The sequence below is a fragment of the Elgaria multicarinata genome, chromosome 13 (genome assembly GCF_023053635.1).
Source record: "Elgaria multicarinata webbii isolate HBS135686 ecotype San Diego chromosome 13, rElgMul1.1.pri, whole genome shotgun sequence".
NCBI classification, from domain to species: Eukaryota; Metazoa; Chordata; class Lepidosauria; order Squamata; family Anguidae; genus Elgaria; species Elgaria multicarinata.
In genome coordinates, this window is record NC_086183.1 from 8,725,125 (window position 1) to 8,749,615 (window position 24,491).

At 46.1% G+C, this 24,491-nt stretch overlaps 1 protein-coding gene across 2 annotated transcripts in view; it reads right to left on the reverse strand.

The window, feature by feature from the left end:
- The window catches only part of MYOM3 (myomesin 3), a 66,447-nt gene that overhangs the window by 23,563 nt on the left and 18,393 nt on the right, over window positions 1-24,491 (reverse strand). For both annotated transcript variants that reach the window (XM_063140809.1, XM_063140808.1), the window contains exons 4-16: window positions 22,374-22,533; window positions 20,397-20,554; window positions 17,956-18,051; window positions 16,615-16,703; window positions 14,253-14,297; window positions 13,064-13,204; window positions 12,805-12,966; window positions 11,085-11,226; window positions 10,478-10,677; window positions 9,283-9,339; window positions 2,578-2,705; window positions 2,118-2,301; window positions 120-294 (exon numbers count right to left, since the gene is read on the reverse strand). In XM_063140809.1, the coding sequence (XP_062996879.1) occupies window positions 120-294; window positions 2,118-2,301; window positions 2,578-2,705; window positions 9,283-9,339; window positions 10,478-10,677; window positions 11,085-11,226; window positions 12,805-12,966; window positions 13,064-13,204; window positions 14,253-14,297; window positions 16,615-16,703; window positions 17,956-18,051; window positions 20,397-20,554; window positions 22,374-22,533 (1,737 nt within the window). The remainder of the gene's footprint in view (window positions 1-119; window positions 295-2,117; window positions 2,302-2,577; window positions 2,706-9,282; window positions 9,340-10,477; window positions 10,678-11,084; window positions 11,227-12,804; window positions 12,967-13,063; window positions 13,205-14,252; window positions 14,298-16,614; window positions 16,704-17,955; window positions 18,052-20,396; window positions 20,555-22,373; window positions 22,534-24,491) is intronic.

A 24,491-nucleotide genomic window follows, 5' to 3' on the forward strand; every position in this document is an offset into this window, starting at 1 on the left:
CCTTTTCTAGACAACTGTTAATCACTCAGGTGCTCTGTCCTCTGTTCCATATGGTCACACTAAGTTTGTGCTAATATGAGAAATGGACGGATTTCTCCCCATCCCTTCCATTAACTCACTCGTTACACGTGACGGGCTTATTGTTGACCGTTTGCCATTCATCTGTGCCAACCTCCCGGGCATATATATAATAGCCCAATGGTTCCTGGCCCTCCTTTGGCTTGCTCCATTGCACAACCACAGACGTGTTGGTGTCCCTGAAGGCCAGAACCTGAGATGGCGGCGGAAGCAGAGCTAAAGGAAAGGGGGAAATGAGATCATCTAAGAACAGTGGAACTTGGTGCTCCTTCCAGATTCAGGATCTGTTTTATAGCTATCAGTCCCAGACTATTGCAAACAAAATTATAAAAAGTTACATCGCTTAAACAGCATCAAAACGTACCACATTTACAAGCATTTGTAACTGAGAATTGGCAGCAAGACAGACCCCGGCATAAAATTATTTTTCCTCTCTCAAAGAATTAAATGTACGTTGCCAAATCCCATTTTTGTTTCAAGTACACATCGGTCATTCAAGCAGAAAAGAGTTAAGTGATTTTATAACAATAGCAGAACATACCAAATAAATTTATCTCACTTTCTAAGCACGGCTAAACCAAAGGATCCCTTCCTGTCCTTCATAAGTAACAAAAGATTTACAGTACAATCTTATACATGTTTTCTCAGAAGTCACTCCCACTGTGTTCAATAGGGCTTACTCCCAGGTAATTGTGTATGTAGGATTGTGGCCTATTTCCCCCCCTAACGAAATGGGCAATTTAAGAACAAGTTCAATCTGTAACCTTCCATGGCTGGGTTGCAGATGGGCAGTTCTCCTTCTGGCATGTGTATTATAGGCCAAACGCTGTACACATTTCTGCACTCCACAGCTCCTCCCCGTCAGTTTTCACAGATGTTTCCACTGCTGGCTTCTGAGCCCAGAAATAAGCCAGGGAGGAACGGACTGGGAGAACTGGGTCGTAGGAGAAGAGTCACCGGGGGCACGGCCAGGGGTGTTGAACCACAACCCTGTGGGCCAAATCAAATCTGGCCTTCCAGGGTTCCTCAAATGACCACGCCCCCTTCCCTTGGCCCCTCCCCTGACTGCCATCATTTGGTGGTTTCCTGGCTCTTGCATCGTATTTCCCCCATTCTAAAAGGTTGAGATGCCTCCCCCAAGGCTTAGTTACTGCTGGTAGTTAGACTTTTAAGCTAAAGTATGCTGGTATTTGGGGTATTTTTGGCTGCACCCCCTTTTGCTTCTGGCCCCGCCCTCCATTGGACCGTGGCCCTCGAGAGCTTCTCTGAAATTGAATTTGGACTTTGGGCTGAAACAGGTCCGACAACCCTTGATTCAGCTCACTCCTGATTCTCCCTGCAAATTCCTCTGCCCTTGTAACTTGCATTATCTCACCCAATATGGGTTTGGGAATGTGCAGTCTTGCTCTGAGCCCAACAAGTGAAAATGCCCGTACTCTGCAAGGTTTCCATCTAGTTTTGGAAACTCCTAACACTGCTCCGGGCCATGTGACACAGTCCAGAGCTCTCTGGGTCCTGACATATACTGTGCATTTCTCCACAGCATAAGAGTGGCAACCAAGGAGCCATAAAAGCTAAGACCTCCTGAGAGCTATGCGTCCTAGCACTGGTGCAAACATGCTCCACCAAACAGGATCAGGAATCCCTTTGAGCAAGGACTGGAAGCTAGTAGGGATAGCTGGGCAACTGGGCCCTCCAGGTCTCGCATGGGACGCCACTGTGCCTGATGGGATGCACATTTCTTCTTAGATCACAACGGTACAGCAGGACATACTGAGAAGTAGCAAGTGGGTTAAGGGGAAAGCCCCCAGTTATTCCGGGGCTCTTTTCTTTGCTGCCGACCTGGGATGGCGCTTTAGCCAGATGTCATTCCAGCCTCATTATTTAGTATCGATGGGCTTTGTTTTGCCAACAGACCAGCTGCAAAAGGTCTGGACATGCATTTAGGGCTTGAAGGAGGCACCTTAAGCAAGGGTCCAGGGTCTGCCGATACATAAAACAAACCCACGTTACCTTTATGCCATGGGAAAAAAGATTACCTATTTTTTCTCCAAGCGAGATGGGCTCACTGGGTAAGGAAGGCTCGCTCACTCCGTACTTGTTCACAGATCTCACTCGGAAGCAGTATGGCTTCCCTTTGACCAGATCAAAGAGAGCTAATGTCGTGGAATTCACTGGCGTGTCCAGAGTAGCCATCTGCCAGCTGTCACTGCCTGCTATTGACTGAGAAGAGAGAAAAGGGGTGATTTACCAAAGGCTAATTCTCATAAAACTGGGAGCTCCAGATAGGTCTACCAATGACAAATACACCACCAGGAGGAGGGATGGGCTTGGAGAACGGGATTTTGAGGATGGGGGAGGGCAGTGGAGGTGAGAAAGTAATTCTTCCCATTCTTTTCAGAAGAACCCAAGTAATTTCCTAGTTAATTCGAGGCATGCATTTCTCCTTGATAGGGTCCCTCTGTACCTCTGTACCTCCTTGATAGGGTCCCTCTGTACCTTTTCCACGTAGTAACTCAGCGGCTCTTTGCCTCTGGGGTCCGGCTCGTCCCAAGAGAGGACCACGTAATCTTCCCTGATCTCACTGGCATGGACATTGGTGGGTGGCAAAGGGACCTTGACCTTGGCTGTGAGGAACAAGCAAGAAGAACCCAACATTTAAGCGAGGCAAGACTAAATTTGGAATAGGAATGGATTGGCTAAGAAGAACGATGCGCTAATTACAGGAACAAGATGGAGCAGCTACCCACAAAGTTCGAAATATCTTGTGTGAAGCAGCCCTGCGTTTTTGGCCTGGGTCACACATGCACATCAGGCAGATTTTTCATAGCACCCCAGAATGTAATGAGAGTTCACACGCGTGCAACGGGAGCTTAAGTTCATAATATGAGTGTAAGGAGAGCCAGTGTGATGTAGTGGGTAGAATGTGGAACTGGGATGTGGAAAATCCAGGTTCTAGTCCCCACCTGGGCATGAAACTCACTGGGTGACTTTGGGGGCAGTCACTGTCTCTCAGCCTATCCTACCTCACAGGGGTGTTGTGAGGATAAAATGGAGAGGAGAAGGACTATGTAAGTTGCCTTGAGTTTCTTGTAAGAGGGAAAAAGGCAGGATATAAATGTGATGATGATGATGATATAGAGCAGCATAGCTGGTTGAGGATGATGGGAGATGTAGTGGAACAAACCTGGAGAACACTTGTTTGGGAAAGGCAAGTATATAGAGAAAATGCAGGTTGCTTACCTGTAACTGTAGTTCTTCGAGTGGTCATCTATGCATTCACACATATGGGCTTTGCGCCTGCGCAGAGACCAGACCGGAACCTACTATAGCTGAGTGGAACGTTTTTGGCGGGAACCCCTCCCCCCACGCTACCGCGCATGTCCATGGGGTTCCCGCCCTTACCTCAGTTTACAGGAGTCCGACATTGTGCCCCCATAAACATGAGTGTAAATAAAGTAAAGTACATTCCACAATAAAACAGTGTCATTTATAAGTCTCACACCACCAAGTGGGGATGGTGGGTGGGTTGTGTGAATGCATAGATGACCACTCGAAGAACTACAGTTACAGGTAAGCAACCTGCATTTCTTCTTCGTGGTCTCTATGCATCACACATATGGGCGAGTAGCAAGCTGACATACCTTTGGAGGTGGGTTGGTGCATCATCTGAAGATCTCTGAAAGCACTGTCCTCCCAAATGAGCAGTCCTGCCTCGCACGGGTGTCCAAACTGTAGTGCTTGACAAACGTGGATGGAGTGGACCACGTTGCGGCTCTACAGACGTCTGCCAAGGGAACACCTCTGGTGAAGGCCACCGATGTTGAAACAGCTCTGGTGGAATGAGCCGTCACAGGTTTCACTAACTCTAATTTAGAAATAGAGTAGGCCAATTCTATTGTCTCCACTATCCAGCGTGACAACCGCTGGCAAGAGACAGGGAGTCCCTTAGAAGGCTCACCATAACAAATAAACAATTGCTTTGTTTTCCTTAAAGTCTCTGTTCTGTCTTTGTAAAAAGCAAGAGCCCTTCTTACATCGAGAGTGTGCAAGGAAGACTCAAGAGGTGTAGTTGGATTAGGGAAGAAAGCAGGTAAAGTAATATGTTGGGACAGATGAAAAGTAGACACTACCTTAGGTAGGAAGGCTGGATCTGTGCGTAGCACAACCTTATCCTTATGAAAGATAGTGTATGGGACATCTATCCTAAGAGCTCTAAGCTCACTTGCCCGTCTTGCCGATGTAATGGCTACTAGAAAGACAGTCTTTAAAGTAAGTAGCCTAAGGTCTGTCGACGCCATAGGCTCGAAGGGTTTGCGTGTCAGTGCTTGCAGCACAACTGACAGGCTCCATGGAGGTACAATACTTTTCACAGTTGGTATTGTGTTCTTAAGCCCTCTCAAAAATTTCTTAGTTGTTGGGTGGGTAAAGGGTGTAAACCCATCTATGCCTTGGTGAAAAGATGTAATTGCAGCTAGGTGCACTCTGATGGATGTAAGCTTAAGTCCCTGCTGAAAAAGCATCAATAAATAATTGAGGATAAAGGCTAAGTGGCAAGATTCTGGTGTTTGATCTTGTTCTGAAGCAAAGTTCCGAAATCTTTGCCACTTTGCTGCATAAGTTTTCCTTGTGGAAGGCTTTAGTGCTGCCAATATAATGTGGTCCACAGTCAAAGTTCTAGTTCCAGAGGAGGAGTGGTTGTTATCCTCCATGCAGTCATCTTGAGGGTCGACAGATCTGCGTGTCGAACCCTGCCCTGGTGTCGAGACAGTAGCTTCGGTGTCGACGGGAGCCTGATGTAATCCCCTCTCGATAGCCGAAGGGCGTGAGCGAACCACGTCTGTCGAGGCCACCACGGAGTGATTAGGATGCAATTGGAGTTGTCCATCTGGATCTTGGCTATCACCCTTGTCAATAGTGGGAAGGGAGGAAACATGTACAGGAGATTTCCTCTCCAAGTCCTGGTGAAGGCGTCTCCTAAAGATTGCTCTCCTCTTCCTGCCCTGCTGCAATACTTGGCACAAATTGCGTTGTCTTCGGTAGCGAAGACATCGACAACAGGACGGCCCCAGTACCGAAAAAGGCTCTCCCGCACTTCGACATCGAGCTCCCACTCGTGGTCGACATGGAAGGACCTGCTGAGAGAGTCCGCAACGACGTTTTCCTTGCCGGCTACATGGATCGCAGTCAGGTAAGTCCTTCTCTTTATGCACCAGTTCCATATTCTGAGTGCAGAACGGTTCAGGGGGTGTGATCTTGTTCCACCCTGTCTGTTGATGTATGCCACCACGGTAGTATTGTCCGTTGCGATCAAGACATTTCGGCCCTCGATCATCTGTGCAAATGCTTTTACTGCATTTTCTACTGCCAGGAGTTCGAGATGGTTGATGTGATGCTCCCTCTGTGATCGAGGCCAACGACCCTGAGAGGTTAAAGAGCTGCAATGGGCTCCCCATCCTTCTAAAGATGCATCCGTCGTGATCGTTACCGAAGGCGCGTCTTGTTGGAATGGAACGCCTTCGAGAAGAGTCGACATCGAGAACCACCATCTCAGGGATGCCCTCACTTGCTGCGGTATCGAAAGGTAAGTTCGTCGAGCATTGTGCCTGAGATCGAAAGTCCTCAAAAACCAGGCCTGCAATATCCTCATTCTGAGTCTTGCAAATTTTATGACTGCCGTAGTAGCTGCCATCAAACCTAATAGTCTCTGAACTGTCCATGCCGAAACCTTTCGGCGGCTCTCGGTATCGATGGCTAACTGCTGTAAGGTGATCGCCCTGGTTGACGGTAAGTATGCCCTCCCGTCTCGAGAGGATAGGGTTATCCCTATGAAGTCCAATCTCTGCTGTGGAGTCAAAATGGACTTTTCGTGGTTGACCCACAGCCCCAACGAGTCCAACAGGTTGAGGGTGGTTAGTATGTCTGACTGAAGCGCCTCGCTGCTGCCCGCTACGAGGAGCCAATCGTCCAGGTATGGATAAATGTAAATGCCTTTCTGCCTTAGGTGGGCGCATACCACCGCCATGACCTTCGTGAAAACCCTCGGCGCCGTGGCCAACCCGAACGGAAGAACGGTGAATTGGTACTGAGATGCACCGATCGAAAACCGAAGGTAAGCTTGATGCGACTTCCTGATGGAAATATGGAAGTACGCATCCTTCAGATCCACCACTGCGAACCAAACTCCTTTTTGTAGAAGCTGCAGAATAGAAGTAACCGTTGTCATACGGAACTTCCTCGGGGTGATGAACTTGTTCAGTTGTCTTAAGTCCATGATCGGTCGAAGACCTCCGTCTTTCTTCGGGACCGTGAAGTAACGGGAAAAAAATCCCTGATTGAGTTCCTCTGCAGGTACGGGAGAGATGGCTCCCTTCGATAGTAAGGTCTGTACCTCGAGCAGCAGAGGAGGGGATGGAACCGTTACTTTCACGCCGGAAAAAGGAGGGAGGGCATCGAGCTCGATGGCATAGCCCGAGTTGATGATAGTGAGCACCCAGGAGTCTGTTGTAATTGACTCCCATTGATGGTACTGGGGTGCTAAGCGGTTCGCAAAAGGGAGTGGATCTGGAGCTAAGGAGTCAAACCCGCTGTGTCGGGTTGCCTCTTGTCTTGCTGGTATCTGCCCTGGTAAGGCCTCTTCCTCTGCAGCTGTTGTTGTTGCTGCCGAGGTTGAGGCTGGTATTGGGGCCGATGCTGCTGCTGTTGCATCGGAGGTCTCCATTTTCTAGAACGGTATTGAGGTTGCGAGGGAAAAGTAAACCCCATCTTTTTAGCAGTCGTCCGAGCTTTATAGATGGAGTCCAGCGTGTCATCGGTCTTGCTGTTAAATAGACCTTCTCCATCAAACGGCATATTTTCTATCCTGGCCTTAGTCTCGTTGGTTAGATTTGAGGATCTAAGCCAGGCATGCCTCCTTAACGATATAGCCCCCATCATCGATTTTGAATGGCAGTCCACCTGGTGTCGAGCGGTGGACAACTGCTGCCGTGCTATACCCGTTGCTTCATTTTGAAGAACTCTTGCCACCTCTCTCTTATCCTCTGGGAGGTGATCACACAGATTACCAATCTTCTCCCAAAGAAAAAGTTGATAACGGGCCATAGTTGCTTCATAGGCTGATGCCCTGATGCCCAAGGAGGATGACGAGTAGACTCTTCTGCCAGTAATGTCCAGCTTCCTTCCCTCTCTGTCCACTGGAGCAGAATGTGCTTTCTGAGACTGGCCCTGTGCTGACTCAACTACTATTGAGTTCGGCTTAGGGTGCTGAACTAAAAATTGTGCACCCTCTTCCTGCACTTTATACAGAGTCTCTAGGCGTTTTGATGTTGCCTGTGTCGACGTCGGTGTCTTCCAAGTCAACTGCGCTGCCTGCTTTAGCGCATGAGGGAGGGGAATTGCTATCCTCTGGTTTGTGGTAGTCTGAAACACATCATAGATGCGATCTACCACCGTCTCATTAGCCTCCTGAGTCTCTATCCCCAATGCTCTAGACATTCGCAGGATATGGTCCGAGAATCTAACCATGTCGTCTGATGGGGAGGAAGGGTCTTTATCTTGGACCTCATCCTCCGGTGATGGAAATGAAGGAGCGGCCGACACCCCCGATTCCGAGTCCGAAGGATAGTTTTCCTCCGGTGACGTAACTGTGACTAGATGTAAGTCATCAGTCGAAACCGCAGGAACAGCCGACGCCGATGGCTGTCTATGAGGCGTCGATACCGTGGCTCTTTGAGGCGCTGGTGATGGGAAACGGCACACCCTAGTTGTAGGCGGGGGAAGAGCATAGTAATCCTCCCGCGAATACTGCTGTTCCTGGAAATACCTTTGGGGGCGATATCCTTCCCATTGGTAATCGTCATCCCTCGTTTGAGGTTCAGAGTAGCGAGAGGCTGCCTCCCAATCACGGCGTGGTATTAGCCTTGGAGATGGCAACAATGGAAGTTCTCGCGGTCGAGGGGGCTGGTGAGAAGACGCTGCCGACATCGAATCCCTCAGTTCGCCCTCTGAAAGGCTAGGCGGACGAGTCGGTACTGCTGGTAACGAGTGCGGTCTCGATACCGAGGGTGGTCTCGATATCGAAGCGGCAGATACCGAAGGTGGTCTCGATACCGAGGTAGTGGGAGCAGCGGGTGGAGTAGATTGACTCCTGACCCGCTCTATAGGACGAGGCGACGCTAAGGGAGTTTTCTCCGCGTCCCTCTTTCTCTTCTTTTTCTTCTTCTTCTCAGTATCAGAAGAAGGTATCGGAGTTCTGGCTTTTTTAAAGTCCTTTTTAGCCTTTGAACTCGAGAAAGACCGACCAGGCGTGAGGGGTATCTCAGCCCTATGAGCTCTGGTCTGCACTTCAGTGCTTTGGTCTGATGATTTGTCCGGTGCGGTCTTAGTAAGTGCCGTCTTATGAGTCACGGACTTATGAGCCGCAGTCTTCTCCATTGTCGGGGCCTCAGCGGCCTTGAGAGCCTTCTCCCAAAGAACCGAGCGGAGTCGGTCTGCTCGATGTTTCCTGGTCTGTTTTGTAAAGGCCATACAATGATGGCAGGTCTCGACAACGTGCCCTTCACCTAAGCACAATATGCAAAGGGAGTGTCCGTCCGATGGAGGGAGCTTAGCCCCGCACTTTACGCACTTTCTAAACGGTGCTTTTAGTGCCATACAGGCCTCAAGCGACGAAGTCGCTGAGGAAAATCTAAACTACAAAAAACTATTTTTTTTTTTTTTTTATATAGGATAGATAAAGGAGAAGAAACGCCGGAGCGAGAAAAAACGAGAAAGAAGAGAAAGAATTAGAGTAAAGAAGATATTTTAAAGACACAAACGCTACGAGGTTGGTTCTATGGTCTATGCACGATGGTGGACGACGAAGAACTGAGGTAAGGGCGGGAACCCCATGGACATGCGCGGTAGTGTGGGGGGAGGGGTTCCCGCCAAAAACGTTCCACTCAGCTATAGTAGGTTCCGGTCTGGTCTCTGCGCAGGCGCAAAGCCCATATGTGTGATGCATAGAGACCACGAAGAAGAACCAAGGGATGTGCAGGAACGTGATAGCAGAAAAGTCGATTCAGAAATCTATTTGAAGCATAAGAGATTTGTTCAGGGATCTCCATTCCTCTAAACTCCTAAGTGATTTACTGGTAATATAAAGAAACTCTGGAGCAGGGAATTAAGTGGAGGGGTAACAAAGAAGCTAGGTGCCTTTGAACTTACGTTCCAGTTCGTCTTTGGAAACTGTAATTGTCCTCATCCCATCATCATAAGGGATTTCTAATCAAAGAACACACACACACACACACACACACACACACACACACAGAGAGAGAGATTGAGAATTGCATGAAAAGAATTCATGGTGGACATGACAGGAATTGGCTTGGGTGTTTCCTGGCTTGACTGGCTACATTATAAGAACATAAGATGCCCCTGCTGGATCAGGCCAAGGGTCCATCTAGTTCACCATTCTGTTCACACAGTAGCCAACCAGTTGTTAATAGGAGACCCACAAGCAGGACATGAGTGCAACAGCACTCTCCTGCCCATGTTCCCCAGCAACTGGTATAAAGGGGCTTACTGTCTCTGATACTGGAGGCAGCATAGAGCCATCAGGATTAGTAGCCAGAAAACTGTCTACCCCCTTTTAAAGCCATCCTAATTGGTGGCCATCACTACATCTTATGGTAAAAAAACATTATGATGCAGCAGCATCCTTCATGGGGAATTCCTGGGACAGGGTGGCGATAGTTGTCCCCACTGTCCAGTTAAGAGGATTTGAGGTAGCAAGACTGGGAAAGACCCCCAGCCTGAGACACTGGACAGCTACTAGCAGTCAAGAGGAGACAACAGTCAATGAGATGGACCAGTGGGCCAACTTGGTATAAGGGAACTAATTGAGATTTCGGAGGCAGCTGGACAACCATCTGTCAGGGATGCTTTAGGGTGGATTCCTGCACTGAGCGGGGCATTGGACTCGATGGCCTTATAGGCCCCTTCCAACTCTCCTATTCTATGGTTCTGTGAAGGCTCTCCCAGGGGAATGATCTAAGGCCATCTCTTTCCTGAGCTGCAGGAAAAACGTAATCTGAAGGCATCTGAAGGTTGCATGCAGAAATTTTCACTTAATTTTACCCTCAGCAAAATGCCAAGATGAAATTTAAAGGTTTCTGCTCAAATGAAATGTAAACAAAACACCCCTCCCAAGTATTTCGATAGGATATGTGCAACTTCTCAGAGCGGCCCTGCCAAGCCCTATTGCTATTATGATGTACTGGTGTAAGGTGAGGAATGCAATGTTTTGAATATTACAATTGTGTGATTAGGATCTATTGGTAGATTTCATTGTCTCAGAAGCTGCCTCGGTTTGTTTTTACAAAATGTTAATTGTTATGAATCCATTAAAATAAAGTACTTAGCAATCTTTTGGTCTCGTTGGGATCTATCATTGTCACCGGATCGCTGGCCTTCGATGGGTTGCTGACACCTGCACTGTTGACGGCCTTCACTCGGAACTGATAGGTCTTCCCTTCGGTGAGGCCCACAACGGGGGACCTGCAGCTTTTCACTGGCTTGTCATTGCATGGCACCCACTCATCAGTGCCCACCTCGCACCTGGAGGGGTGGGGGGAAACACCATAGAGTTTTGGGGTAAATTGTCTTCTGGCAAAAGGAAGAGATTGTGAGGTTCATCAGATGTGCATTTTATCACACACTTGCTACTGCCTGCTTACGGATGTGTGATCTTTAGATGACACTGTCCGTCTCCCGCTCCTTCTGCTTGTTTTTCCATCGCAAAATAGACCCCTTTTAATCCAACTTTTTTTAAAAAAACACACACCATGGAATGTGCGTGATCTCCTGCTGTGTGTAGGAAAAGCAGAACAATAAAAACCGCCCCTGAATGGTCCATGAGGAAGTAATGAGGGACAAAAGCGGGGACGGAGAAGCGACGGTAACGAAACGCGATTTCCCCCCCGTGTGATGCTCTTCCTATGTCTCTGGTATTTCTCAATACAGACCTTTCGATATAATAGCTGATGACAGGAGTTCCGCCGTGATCACTGGGCGTCACCCAAGAAAGTATGAGGCTATTTTTATTCACATCATGGCATTGCACATTGAGGGGTGATCCAGGAGCTCCGGCTGTTTCAGCTGCAGCATCTAAAAATAAGAACCCATGTTGAGATAGTTTTATCTAGATCAGGGTGGCCTGCAGCTGCACGTTGCGTTGGCTCCCACAGTTTAATCTTCTGGACCCTGAAGGCACTATCAAGTTTTAAAGATGGGAATCCAGATTTAGGCATCCTTAGAGGGGACGTTGAAAGCCATGAGCTTAAAGCTAGCCATACAGTGCCCATGTTTCCTCTTTTAGAGAGGACAGTCCTCTATTTGAAGGGTTGTCAGGGGACTCAGTGGTCCTGTCCAATTTCAATTTAAAGATAAAGAACCATCGGAATTGTTGTCCATCAACAGCTAGCGCCTGGACAGCAGACTGAATGGACAGGTACACCGATTCCCTGGTCACTATGGTGAGATGTGCTGTATTTCTGCTTAAATTCTAATAAGTATTTCTAAATTTGCACTAAATTTGCATATAAATTAGTATATGCAATTGTATACAATTTTGTGTCCTCATTTTGGGTGATGTACGGTATTTCCTTTTCTTTGGTGATTCTTCAGTGGCCATCCTAAGTCTCATTTACTTCAATGGATCTACTCTAAATATGTCTAAGGGCTTCTGTAATTAAACACTATATAAGATAATAATAATAATAAATAATAGATTAATAATAATAATAATAATAATAATAATAATAATAAGCAAGTTTTAATCGTGTGCTCGTGATTGGTCACTCATGGACATTTGCAGGTCCTTTACACTACATTGACCCTGTTCAGACAACACGATGGTTAAGCATTTTGAGCTAAACATTATGGCTTAACGTGTCATGTGAACCATAACTTAGTGTGTCGTGTGGACAATTCTTAACCATGGTGGCTACATAACTCCAGTTTAAACATGCTCTCTATTTGCTGCGAAAAGGTTAGTAGCCCAACCAACGCTTAACATGTCATCTAAACAGGCCTGTTTTCAACTTCCAGGGCTTCTCCTGTCCTTTGTGACCAATATTGCAGCGTTTCCCATAATGGTGAAAATGTGGTGGAAAATCTGGGCTGCACAATATTGCTGCGTGTACAGTGTGCAATTGCACTACACCACAGTGCCATCTAGTGGGTGTTTAATGAAAACTTATAGAACTTGCAGAGAAAGAAAATCCCTGAAGAAAAGAAAGAGGAACCCTGTGTAAAGAACCCGATACTGATCCTGCAAAGAATCCAGAAGCAGAAGCCTTGGTAAAGCTATGGGATAAAAACATTGTTTAGGGAAGCTCTACCTGTGGATCTGGTAAAAGGTTTGCCTGTAGCAGATTTCCCAAATCTGGAGCCCTCCAGAAAGGGTGGAGAACAACTCCCATCACCCACTAGCCAGAATGTGATGCTGACCGGGGATGATGGGAGTTGTTGTCCAACACATCTGGAAGGCACCAGATTGGGGAATGCTGGGCTACAGTTTTGCTTTCCTTTTCTCTCCGATTTGGCTCGCTTTTATCTCAAGATTTTATGAGTGTAGGCAGGGCCTTTGTGATTTTGGTTTTTGTACAGAGCTTAGGCATTTTAAAAATAACAATAATAAAACTCTTATCACCAAACAAAAAGGGGCCCAAATCCTGTACGCACCCCTAACAAACACATAAGCTCTTTGCTCGTGGTATCCATCCTGTGTTGGGATGCGGACGCTGTAAAAGCCTTCATCCTCTTTGTAAGCGCAAGACACCGCCAGGGAAGCCTCCCGGACTCCGCATTGGATTTGCTGCCGGTCGGAATCTTTCAGCAACTCACCTGGAGCACAAGGGGAAGATGCTCACTTGAGGATTGCCCAGCTGATGCTTGTTAAACGGCAGAAGCCACGGGGAGGGGGGCTGTCGGAAATACGAACCATCCCTGAACCAGCGGATGTCTCGTTGGTATTCCTGCAAGTCGGAAGTAAAGCTGCAGAACAGAGTGAAGGGCTCCTTCTCTCTGGAAAAGACAGGCTTCAAGACACTAGCAAAGTCAGCCTCCAGGTCCCTGAGCGACCCTAAGAAAGAAGACGGCATTGGGGAAGAACAGCAAAGGTTGTCCTGCCAGAGTAAAATAGAAAGTCTTCCTAAGCCGGCTTCCTGTCACCAATAATGGCCATCCAGCTGCTCTTGGGAAGCTCTTGGGAAGCAGGTGATCAGGGATGGAGCAGCTAAAGGATCAGGATCGCTGGAGGGGGAGAAGGCTTTAATCTCCCTCTCGCAATCCTGATCCCAATGCAGCAATTCTGATGCAGCCAAGACTGCCATTTCCCAGCAATCTTCTGGAATTTTGGAAGGGTGGGATGGGGGAGGATTTCATCTCCTCTCCTCCAGTGGTCCCTATGCAGCCTAGATAGCCGTGGGTATGTACACATGGATGTGTGTTGTGTGTTTGATGGGCATCAGGAGTAGGGTGACCACATGAAAAGGAGGACAGGGCTCCTGTATCTTTCACAGTGGGGTAGAAAAGGGAATTTCCCTCTTCATCACAACAGTTAAAGTTGCAGGAGCCCTGTCCTCTTTTGTAGAGTGACCAGATACAAAAGAGGGCAGGGCTCTGGCAGCTTTGACTGTTGTGATGAAGAGGGAATTTTACCAGGTGCTGGATGCCTACAAAGGACACTTGCTGAAATTCCCTTTTCTATACAACTGGTAAGGATACAGGAGCCCTGTCCTCCTTTTCATATGGTCACCCTAATCGGGAGGAAGAGGGGAGGTGTTTACCTTCATGAGCTTGTTCACCTAGGTATATGCATGCCTATGTGTGGCACCCCCAGCCCAGTGCCCGTCACCGCATGCAGCCCTTGGGGGCACAAAGGGTGCAGCTATTGCCTGTTTTTTCTCCCCAGTTTCTGACAATCGGAAGTAGAGTGTCTTGTCCTGTCCTCTGTTTCCCTCAATCTGCCTTTCACTCTCTCCTTTTGGCCACAAAACAGACACAATCCTGCTTCACATTCCCCACTTTACATTTTGGGTCGTCAAACACCTCAAAACTGTGCTATGAGTTCTCATGCGATGCCAATCCACGGAAACAGAAAACCACATAAACCCCGGATAGGTACTTACATTTGTATATCTCGGAATCAAATCCAGACCCCTTTCCATAATATTCTATAAAACAATAGAGCGGCGTTAATGAGAGAGAGGCGGGGAGGGCTTATGTTTCTCTTTATAGAGCTATATTTCAGTAGTGCTTAACCTCTGTATAACGCCCTGGAACCATATAACAAAACATGGCTGACTGCTGGATCCACCAAGGAAACGTTTCACGCTGGACTGCTGAGTTTGGTTTCCTTTGGTTGAGAGAAAGCACTAGGGACTTAGGGCATTTTGTAATATTTGCTTTATTCAGAACGGGGGTGGGTGGGCGAAAAGTTTAGCTCATGGGCTGGAGGTGCTCCCTCAAGCCCTGGATGGTAGCTTTCTCAGATTCCCCCCCCCAAAAAAAAAATCAGAAAAAAGGGAAGAAATGCTCTAGCAATGGGCTCTATGGTACCTGCCATAGAAACTTCACTCTTAGTGCATCCTTGAAGCATCCTATGAAAATTTGGATAATGTTTTCTTTAAAGATGGAGGGAGAAAGTGGGTTGGAAGTATAGTTAATCCACTCCTGAGGACTCAATGGGAAACCTGGAGTAAATTTAAAGGGAAGTTGCTTCCGAGCAACTCTCCCTTAGCACCGATAATAATGTTAAAGAATTTCCCAGAGGATCTGAAGGGTAGATTATGTAAAATATTAAAAGAGAAAAGTAAAATGAAATTAAAGGATTGGCTAAGAGATATAAAAACAAGAGAGGATATGGAAAATTTGTTAAAAGAGAAAAAATTATCTTGGTTAGAATATGGGCAATTAGAACAATGGAATAAAAAGTGGATTAAAGAAAATGGAGTTTGTAGAAAGATGACGAAGTTTGAAGAGTTAATAGTAAGTAAGGAAAAAGGGAAAGGAGGTAGTATAGTTTTAAAAGGGTTAATGAGTGAAATATATAAATTATTGTTAGAGAAGGAGTTTAGAGAGAACCCAGAGAAAATGGTATGGGAATCAGATTTGAAGGTACAAATAGGGCGACAGAGCTGGGAGGGACTATGGAAACAAAGAGTGTTGAGAAGTTTATCAGTGAGAATAAAGGAGAACTATTTTAAAATTTTATGGAGGTGGTACCTAACCCCGATTAGATTGAATAAGATAAATGATCAGCATTCAGCAAATTGTTGGAGAGGTTGTGGGGAAAAAGGAACGTATTTACATATGTGGTGGCAATGCAAATATGTACAAAGATTATGGAAGATGGTGTTTTCAGAAATTGAAGAAATAGTGGGAATGAAAATAGAACAAACACCAAAGATTGCATTGCTGTCACTATTTGAAGATATAAAGTGTGGAGAAGAAACTATAGAGCTGATATCGAGTTTGCTGGTTGCAGCGCGATTGATAGTAGCTAGGAACTGGAAGATTCAAGGGGAATATTCTATTGAAGAATGGTACAAAGAAGTATGGGATATAGCCATTAATGATAAACTGACATGTAATATTAAGTGGAGAAAAGGCGTAACTAAAATAAATGAGTTTGAAGGAATCTGGAAACAGTTCCTAATATTTGTGTTTATTAAGGGAAGTGGGAAACCGCCAGCAGAAGAAACGATTAGATTTTGGACTCAGGAATGATCCCGAGGTGGGGGGTGCACTTTTATATTAAGAATGATGATGTTGTAGTATGATAAGGTATAGGTAATAGTTATGCAACATATGTACTCAACATTTATTCAATATGTATGCAGCAGTTGTTTGATGTTTTTCTGTTTTTCTTTCTGTTATTATTATTATTATGGTAATGTTTTATGTATGTTATACAGTGTAGAAAATAAATAAAAATTATAAAAAAAAAGAAGAAGCATCCTATGAAGCCCCTCCGCCTTCTTCCTTGTAGAAGGCAACCAACAGATGGTCACTTTTCACCAGGCTCCACCCCCAGGTTGGCCACGGCGCGACATTACATGGCAGAAGCGCCATGCTGATGTCGCTCCCTTTGAAATGCCAGGGTAAATCCCTGACGTTTTCAAAATGCAGTGTCGCAGGGAAGCCCTGCGGTGGCTGTGAATCTGCGCCTGTGTCGTTTAACTGACGGAGCTGGTTAATCGACAGTGACCGTGGGGCTTTCCCCGCGTGTAGACAGCCCCCTGGTTATAGCTGTCTTCAGGAAAGTGAGATGGATTATAGTTAAATTTGGATATTTCTAGGTTTGCATCTATACATGTAAATTCGCATATGCAAACTTGTATCCTCTCTTTTGGTGGTGTATTTCCTCCTTTTTGATGATCAGTGGCCACCCTACGTACAACTATTTTGCACTGAGGATTCTGTAACGAAGAGTCCCAGAAAAGCTGTAAAGCATGTTATGAGGAAAAAGAAAGCAAATCCCCGACTTACTCCTGACAAGCACGGTAGCAAATGAGTAGGCCTCCCCATACGGATTTTTCACTTCCACACTGTATTCAGCAGAATCGTCCAAGGAGCATCTGAAAAGAAAAGATGTCCCAGCTGCATTTAGAACCTGTCTCAGCCTTCCCCAGTTTGGAGCCTTCCAGATGTTATGGATTTCAACTCCAGCCCCAGTGGTCAGACATCCTTGGAGTTGTAGTCCGAAACATTTGGAGGGCACCAGGCTGAGGAAGGCTGAGGCCTAGGAGATAAAGATATGGGTGGTTATTTCAGAACGATATGAGAACTGAGACCTTCCTCTGTTGCTCCTGGCTACACGGGCCGCTTCTGTTTGGCCGTACAGCCTTCCCTCTCAGTCTCCTCCCTCTGAGTGCCCCTCAGGGTGGCCTAGGAAGACAGCCCTCTTTTTGAAGGCATCCTCTATTTCAATGGCTGCCCAGCCCAAGTCTGGTTTGAAGATAAAGAACCATCAGGAAGGAGAGCAGGCAGTTGCCCACCCACAGTTAGTACCTGGGCAGGAGACTGAGCAGCCAGGTACACAGAACACCTGGGCCCAGCCATCCCCACTATGGGGAGATGTGTTGCACTTCTGTTTAAATTATAAATACTTTCTAAATTTGCATCTGTATGCACAAATTAGCTTATTTTATGTGAATCTCTTTCCCTTTTAGTCCTCTGTTTTAGTGCTCCATTTCCTCTTTTTGGTGATGTGAGTGAAATTGACTAGACTACGCTAACTTTTCCTCCTACCTCCCCTTTCTCTAGATTTCTTCCATGTATGGCCCTACCTTCTGCCACTTCCTTAAGCCTGCTGCTTTCTAAGTCTGATGCTAACTCCTTTCCGAGGGTCCTGCTTCTTTTACTGCTACTTTCCTAGGCTCTCCTGGCTGCCCTACCCTTCCCCTCTCTGAAGCCTGAGCATCTCAGCCAATGTAAGCCAGAGGCCTTCTGTGACATTTAGGCAGCTCAGCCAATCACTGCCAGAGACTCCGCCATCATTAGCACAACATCCCTTAGCGGTTTACAGCATAGATTACACAAGGTCCTTCCTTCCTTTAAAGCAGGGGTGAGCAGAAGGTAGATCTCTCCAGATGTTTTGGACTTCAAATCCCAGAAGTCCCTGCCAGCATGATGAATGGGCAGGAATGCTAGCAGTTAAGTCCCAAACATCTGGAGATCTACTTTCTTCTTACCCTTGCTTTAAAGAACAGCAGCAGACAGGATGGACAACAAGACTGGAGGGAAAATGGAGTCTCGCTGGAAGTCGTGCTGTTTTTTAAAGAGGAAGTTGGAATTGAACCTGCCCTGGCTTTTAGGCAAGTCCATTACCTGCTAATGTCCAGCGTGAGCATTCCAAATTCATTCTTCATTCTATATTTCCCGGCAGGAGCTAGACGGAGGTCAATGCGAACTCCATTTTTATACCTGGATAGGTACAAATAAACAGACATACAAAAAAAAAGTGTATAAATGCTTTATAACGTTCATAGCATTTAGTACCTTTTTAAAAACCCTGCCCTTCTTTCATCACATTCAGGGCAGCATGCATGGCCCCTACCTTTTATCCTCACAGCAGCCCTGTGAGGTAGGTTAGGGGCTATCCGTTTTCAACTGGTGGTTAGGGATCCAGCCTGATTTAAGGTGAGTTGCAACCGCAGCACTACTGCTATATAAATATATGGCAGAATATTAAGAAGTGGGTCTCCAAAGGTATGGTTGGGCTAAAGCTGGGTCCTACTTCCCACTACTGGATTAGTCAAATTCAACAGGGAAGTTTTGTGGTTGAGCAGGGATTTGAATCTGGGGCTTTCCCCACATAAGGCTTTTCTTGTTCACTCATGATTGGCCACTCACTCTTTTTGTGGGGTCTTTACACAATGTTGTCCACCTCCAGGGCCCCTCCTGTGCTTACCAGCCATTGTAGCGACTTTATTCTCAAAGTGGAAAATACAATAAGAAATGTTATCTTGCTTTGAAAAGGGATAAATTTCTGGAGACTTTCCAGATTCTGCTATACCACAGCTCCATCTAGTGGCTGTATAATGAATCATGTGGAACTTGCCCAGAAAGAAAAACCCTGGGGAAAAACACACACACACACGTGAAGGAGCCAATCTTAATCCTGCAAGGAATCTGGAAGCAGTAGCTCCAGTAAGAGTGCAGGATTTTATCCTCATGTAGAGAACCCGGGATCTGCCCAGTCCACAGCACAATAGGGCCTTTTTGGTGGTAATACCTCGTCTTCAGAATTCCCTCTCCAGAGAAACTTGTCTAGTACCACATCTGTTATCTTTTCAGCACCTTTTCATTTGTGCAGGCCTTGTAAATGTTCAGGTATTGTCTTACTGGCTTAAGTGGCTCTAACATTGGTTAGTTCTCACTGTTAGTCCCTCTGGACATTCCCTCCCCAAACCTTAGGGTGACCATATGCAAAGGAGGACGGGGCTCCTGCATCTTTGACAGTTGCATAGAAAAGGGAATTTCAGCAGGTGTCATTTGTACACATGCAGCACCTGGTGAAATTCCCTCTTCATCACAACAGTTAAAGCCCTGCCCTCTTTTGTATCTGGTCAAGAGGGCAGGGCTCCTTTAGCTTTACCTGTTATGTTGAAGAGGGGATTTCACCAGGTGCTGTTGAAGTTCCCTCTTCTGTACAACTGTTAAAGATAACAGGAGCCCTGTCCTCCTTTCCATAGGGTCACCCTAGATAACTATCACTAGAATCAGGTAAAGCAATATGTTGTTTGGCCTCTCCGACGGGGAGTAACTATTCTTAACTTAATTCTCAAAGACTTGAAAGAGCAAAACAAAAATCTGGATTTGGTGGATTGTCTCCACAACTGAAGATGGGGCAGCCATTTATCCTCTTTTACAGGGGACAGTCCTCTACTTGAAGGCATCCTCTATTTAAAGGGCTGTTCTGTCCTAGTCCAGCTTAAAGATAAGAGAAGCCTAAGAACTGGAGCCCATCCACAGTGAGCACCAGGGCCGCAGACTGAACAGGTGGGCACACAGGATCTACACTATGGTGAGATGGACTCTGTTTCTATTTAAATTATCACAATTATTTCTTGATTTGCAGCTACACATATCAATTCATATATGCAAATTTCATGCAAATCCTCTTTTGTCCTTTTGGTGATGCCTTTCCTCTTTGGGGTTGATTCATAAGTGGCCCATCTCATTGAAAGCTGCTCCTTTCTGAGCTGCAACAGGAGCTAACAGAGGAGGAACTTTTTCTACAGTCACCAAAGTGCCACTTCAGGCTGTGTGCTGGCAGCCATGGCTCAATGGTAGAGCTCCTGCTTTGCATGCAGAAGGTCCCCAGTTCGACTCCCGGCATCTCCAGGTAGGGCAAGGAAAACTCCTGCCTGAAACCCCTGGAGAGAGAGCTGCTGCTGCCAGTCAGTGTCAACAACACTGGGCTCAATGGACCAAGGATCTGACTGAGTATAAGGCGGCTTCCTAGGTTCCATGTCTGAATGCTCCTTTAAAAAATAATAATAATAGACACACACATTTACCATGATGCCGGAGAGAAGGCTAGGCTGGACCCGTCTCCCTGACACATGCTATTTGGAGGATGGTGTATTCTGACAAGCACCCGCCCCTCCCTTGCAGCCCCAAATGGTACACTCCAAGGAGAGATGCATCACCTCATTCTGTGGATCCCATAAAGTGGCCTTGAGTTATTGGAGCAGGGTGGGAGGAGGCCAAATTGCAGAGGGCTCCACAACTGGCGATATGAATGCCATCGCTTGCCCACTTACCAGTTCACCTCTGGCTGAGGATTGGCCAGGACTGTGCATTCCAGTTTTACACTCATTCTTTCCCAGACTGCGTGAGCTCGGAGCGGGATCCAGAACATGGGTGCCCGGCAGGACAGCAGTTCCATGACCTCCTTTTCCAGCTGTGCCTTTGCTTCAGCCTAGGGCAAGGACCACAGGCAGTTTTAAAACCTTTTATCTTGACGTTCTATAAATACATCTGCCGGAATGGAAACAGGCGACCGTAACGTCCTTCTGCTTTCGGCTACAAAATAAGGAGGCAGCTCTTTTTTGACCTCTGGAGTACTCTGTGGCCTGCGAAGGGAACCCCCGGAACTGCTCCCCTGGCGATGCTTAAAGCAAGTGGTGGTCCACCGTGGCTCAGAGATCTCTTCTTGCAAAGGTATTTTTGATAGCTATGTAATAGATTTCATTTTTTAAAAAATACTGCTGTCTTTATACAGCAACACTGATTAGTATTTGCTTTTTAGCATTTTAGCATTTTATAACAGACACCAAAGAATATTGATGAGGCTCCATGGCCAGGGTGTCAGACGTCATGCCCAGGAGGCAAAGCTGGCCTATGTGAGGCCCCAATCCAGCCCTCTGGGGTTCCCCCAAAGGCCACAACCTCTTTGCGTGGCCCCTCTCCCGTTTCCCTGACTGCCCGTTGTTTTCTTGTTCCCTGGCTTTTGTGCATTCACAAAATGAAACAAAGTGTTGGGCCGGATCTACACTACTGCTTTAAAGCGCTTTATAACAGTTATAAAGTGCTTTAACTGCTTTAAAGCGCTATAAAACTGTTATAAAGCGCTTTAAAGCAATAGTGTTGATCCGGCCTTGGTTAACCTTTAAAGCCCTACATGATTTGGGTCCAAGTTACCTGCGGGATCACCATCTCTCGTACAATCCGCCCCGCACACTCAGGTCCTCCGGGAAGAATTTACTTCAGGCAGCCAAAACTCGGCTGACAACCATTACCCAGAGTACCTTCGCTTCTGCCACTCCCAGACTGTGGAATGGCCTGCTGGGAGAGATTCGCCAACTAAACAGTCTTCCCTGAATTTAAGAAAGCCGTAAAGACTGATCTCTTCTGGCAGGCCTACCCAGTTGAATTTTAAGATGCTTTTTAATAATGTATTAGTTTTATATGTTTTTAAGCAGTTTTATGTATTTTATGTTTTGTATTTGGTGCTGTTCCCCGCCTCAATCCAGAGGGAGAGGTGGGTAATAAATTATTATTATTATTATTATTATTATTATTATTATTATTATTATTATTATTATTTGCCCCTCCTAACGCTTCGTTATCTGCAGTAAGCACTTCAAGCTAAAGCGTGTTGGTATTTTGGCCTGCCCTTTTTGCCTTCAGCCCTGCCCACCGCTGGAATGAGGGCTCCCGAGAGTTTTCCAGGATGGAATTCAGGCCTCAAAGTCCAACACTCTGGCTCTTTGGAAATTTTCTTGCCTAAGAATTGGAGTGCTTACATTTACACACAGGTGGCATGCCCACAAGCTTTGAAAATCTTACATGCTTCCATATTTTATTAAGCCGACGGAAATTGATGTTGAAGAATTTTATTGTACCTTAGACTTAGGCTGAGAGTGCCGTGTTTTTTGTATTTTATGTATGTATTTTATTGTATATTGGGGTTTTTAATATTGTGATGATGTTTTCTGCTGTGCTGGTCTATGACTGAAATAAACAAACATACATATTTTATTTATTTATTTATTTATTTATTTAAAATATTTATATCCTGCCCTATATCATTAGATTGTAAGCCTATGCGGCAGGGTCTTGCTATTTACTGTGTAATCTGTACAGCACCATGTACATTGATGGTGCTATATAAATAAATAATAATAATAATAATAATTAAGATCTCAGGGCGGCATACAGCATTTCCCTGCTGCTGTAGAGTTTGTATTTCAACCCACCCACTTGGAGCACACCCAGCGCAAAAGTCTTCCCCTCACCTTTCTCCGCAGGGCCATCTTGTCAGCTCTCACGCGCAAGAGGCGGCAGTTTCTAATGACGGTTTTCTCCAGCTTTTCCATGTCATTCCCAAACCGGACCATCTTCTGTCCCCTTTTCTCTAGCTCCAGAACAGCAGCCTCCCGTCTCATCTTTGTCTCCCTGGGGATGGTAAGCATCAAACATAGCACACAACTTTTCATGGTCACTCACAGGCCTCGGGCTGTGTCTGACCCAGCTCTCTTTGTCCTTTTTCACTGTCCGTCCTCCCTTTTTTGTACTGTCTTACTCTGGATATCCCTAGCATCAGCACACTACACACAGCATCCTTGGGCACATGCTGGGGTCCTAGTAGAGTTAAGCTGGTTGCCATGTGTCCTCTTTTATAAAAGACCATCTTCCATTTGAACAGCTCTTTGAAGGCATCGTCTCTTTGGGTGATTCTACATTAAGACACACGCCGCACAGCCTTACCAGGTCTCGGATCATTTCTCAGTCACACCGGGCTCCTTCAGACAGACCACATGATTTTGAATTGAAAAGGGAATACTATTGCAGCCTATTCATTTCAATGAAACTGCACAACCTAGTGGCGGAATAAATTCCATCATAAATTAGATAATGGATTCTCTCTGTGTTTTTAAACCACGGGATTACCAGGGGAAACCCAGGCAGATGTCCTGGCTGTTAACGACGTCATGTAATCGACCCACAAGCTTCTGAGTGACCAATCACGAGCATGCTATAAATTGCTCATTGAGAGAAGCCCTTCGAAAGGCTGCCCTGTCCGATTCTGGTTTAAAGATAAAAGAGCCATAAGAACTGTTGCCCCTCCACAATTAGTACATGGACCGCTGGCTGAACAGTCAGGCACACAGGTCACCTGGTCACAGTCTTCTACACTATGGTGAGAGGGACTGTGCTTCTACTTCTACAATTATAATAACAGCTTCTCAATTTGCATCTATAGATACACATGAGCACATGCAAATATTAGCAAATTAGCATCCCCTTTTGTCCTCTTTTTGGATGATTCAGAAGGATAAGTAGCAGATTATAGGAGGGGGACCATTTTCATTGGGAAAATTATCATAGGAAAAAGGGTTTAAACCTCCACTTTGGGGCCTGTGGTTTTGGTCCAGCGTGGGCCTGTGGGCGTGCCTGTTTAGGTGCTAACTGTGGGTGGGCAACTGTTCTTAGGTTTTTTTGCTTTTAAAGTAGAATTTAAAGAGAAATTGAGGATGCCTTCAAAGAGAGGATAGTCCTCTATAAAAGAGGAGACATGGTGGCCACCCAAACTTCATTAGGAAAAGCTTCCAATACATTTTCTGAAATGGGGCAAATGGCAGGTTTAGGCTTGTAGGGTGTGTTTTCTTTAGCATTGGCCAAGCGGCACGAGGGATGGGAGGAAGCTTTCACTTCTCCTATGCACCAGCATCACAGCCCCGATTCAATTTAGGTGGGCCCTATGGATGCTTAATTTTTTCTTTCTTTTTTTAGACAGAGGACTTTCAATTTCAAAATACCCAACATCTTGGCTACTTTGGGCTGAAGTGCCTTTGAAATCAGTGGGGCTGTGTGTCTCTTATTTCGCTGAAATGATTTGCACTGATTTTCTTTTTGAATTAATCCTGTAAACCTGTACACACGAGACTGCTGATTGGGGAAGGGCCATCACAGCTCTGGGTAAAGCACCTGCTGTGCATACAGAATGTCCTGGGTTCAATCTCCTGCATCTCCGGGTTGGGCTGAAATGACCCATGTCTGAAACCCAGGGGGTTCTTCAGAGGGGTGAGGGTGGGGAGGGGAAATGGCATTTCCTTACCATTGCTCTCTTCCTGGTTCTCTTCTGTGTTTGAAACAAGCACAGTTACATGGAGAAGAGAGCAGTGACTACATGGCCTGTATATTTCAATGGGACAACGCCCTCTAGTGGGCATTTTCTAGCACAACCTCAGAAGAGTCGGGTTTTCTACAGTTTATTTTGTGATGCTAAAACTGAGAAAAGGAGCAAGAGACGCGCCTAAGGCTGACGTCGTTGTCAAAAGGACACGCGAGCATCCATGAGTAGCCAGTAACAAGCATGCTATAAATCACTCGTTTAAAGAAGCTGTAAGAGA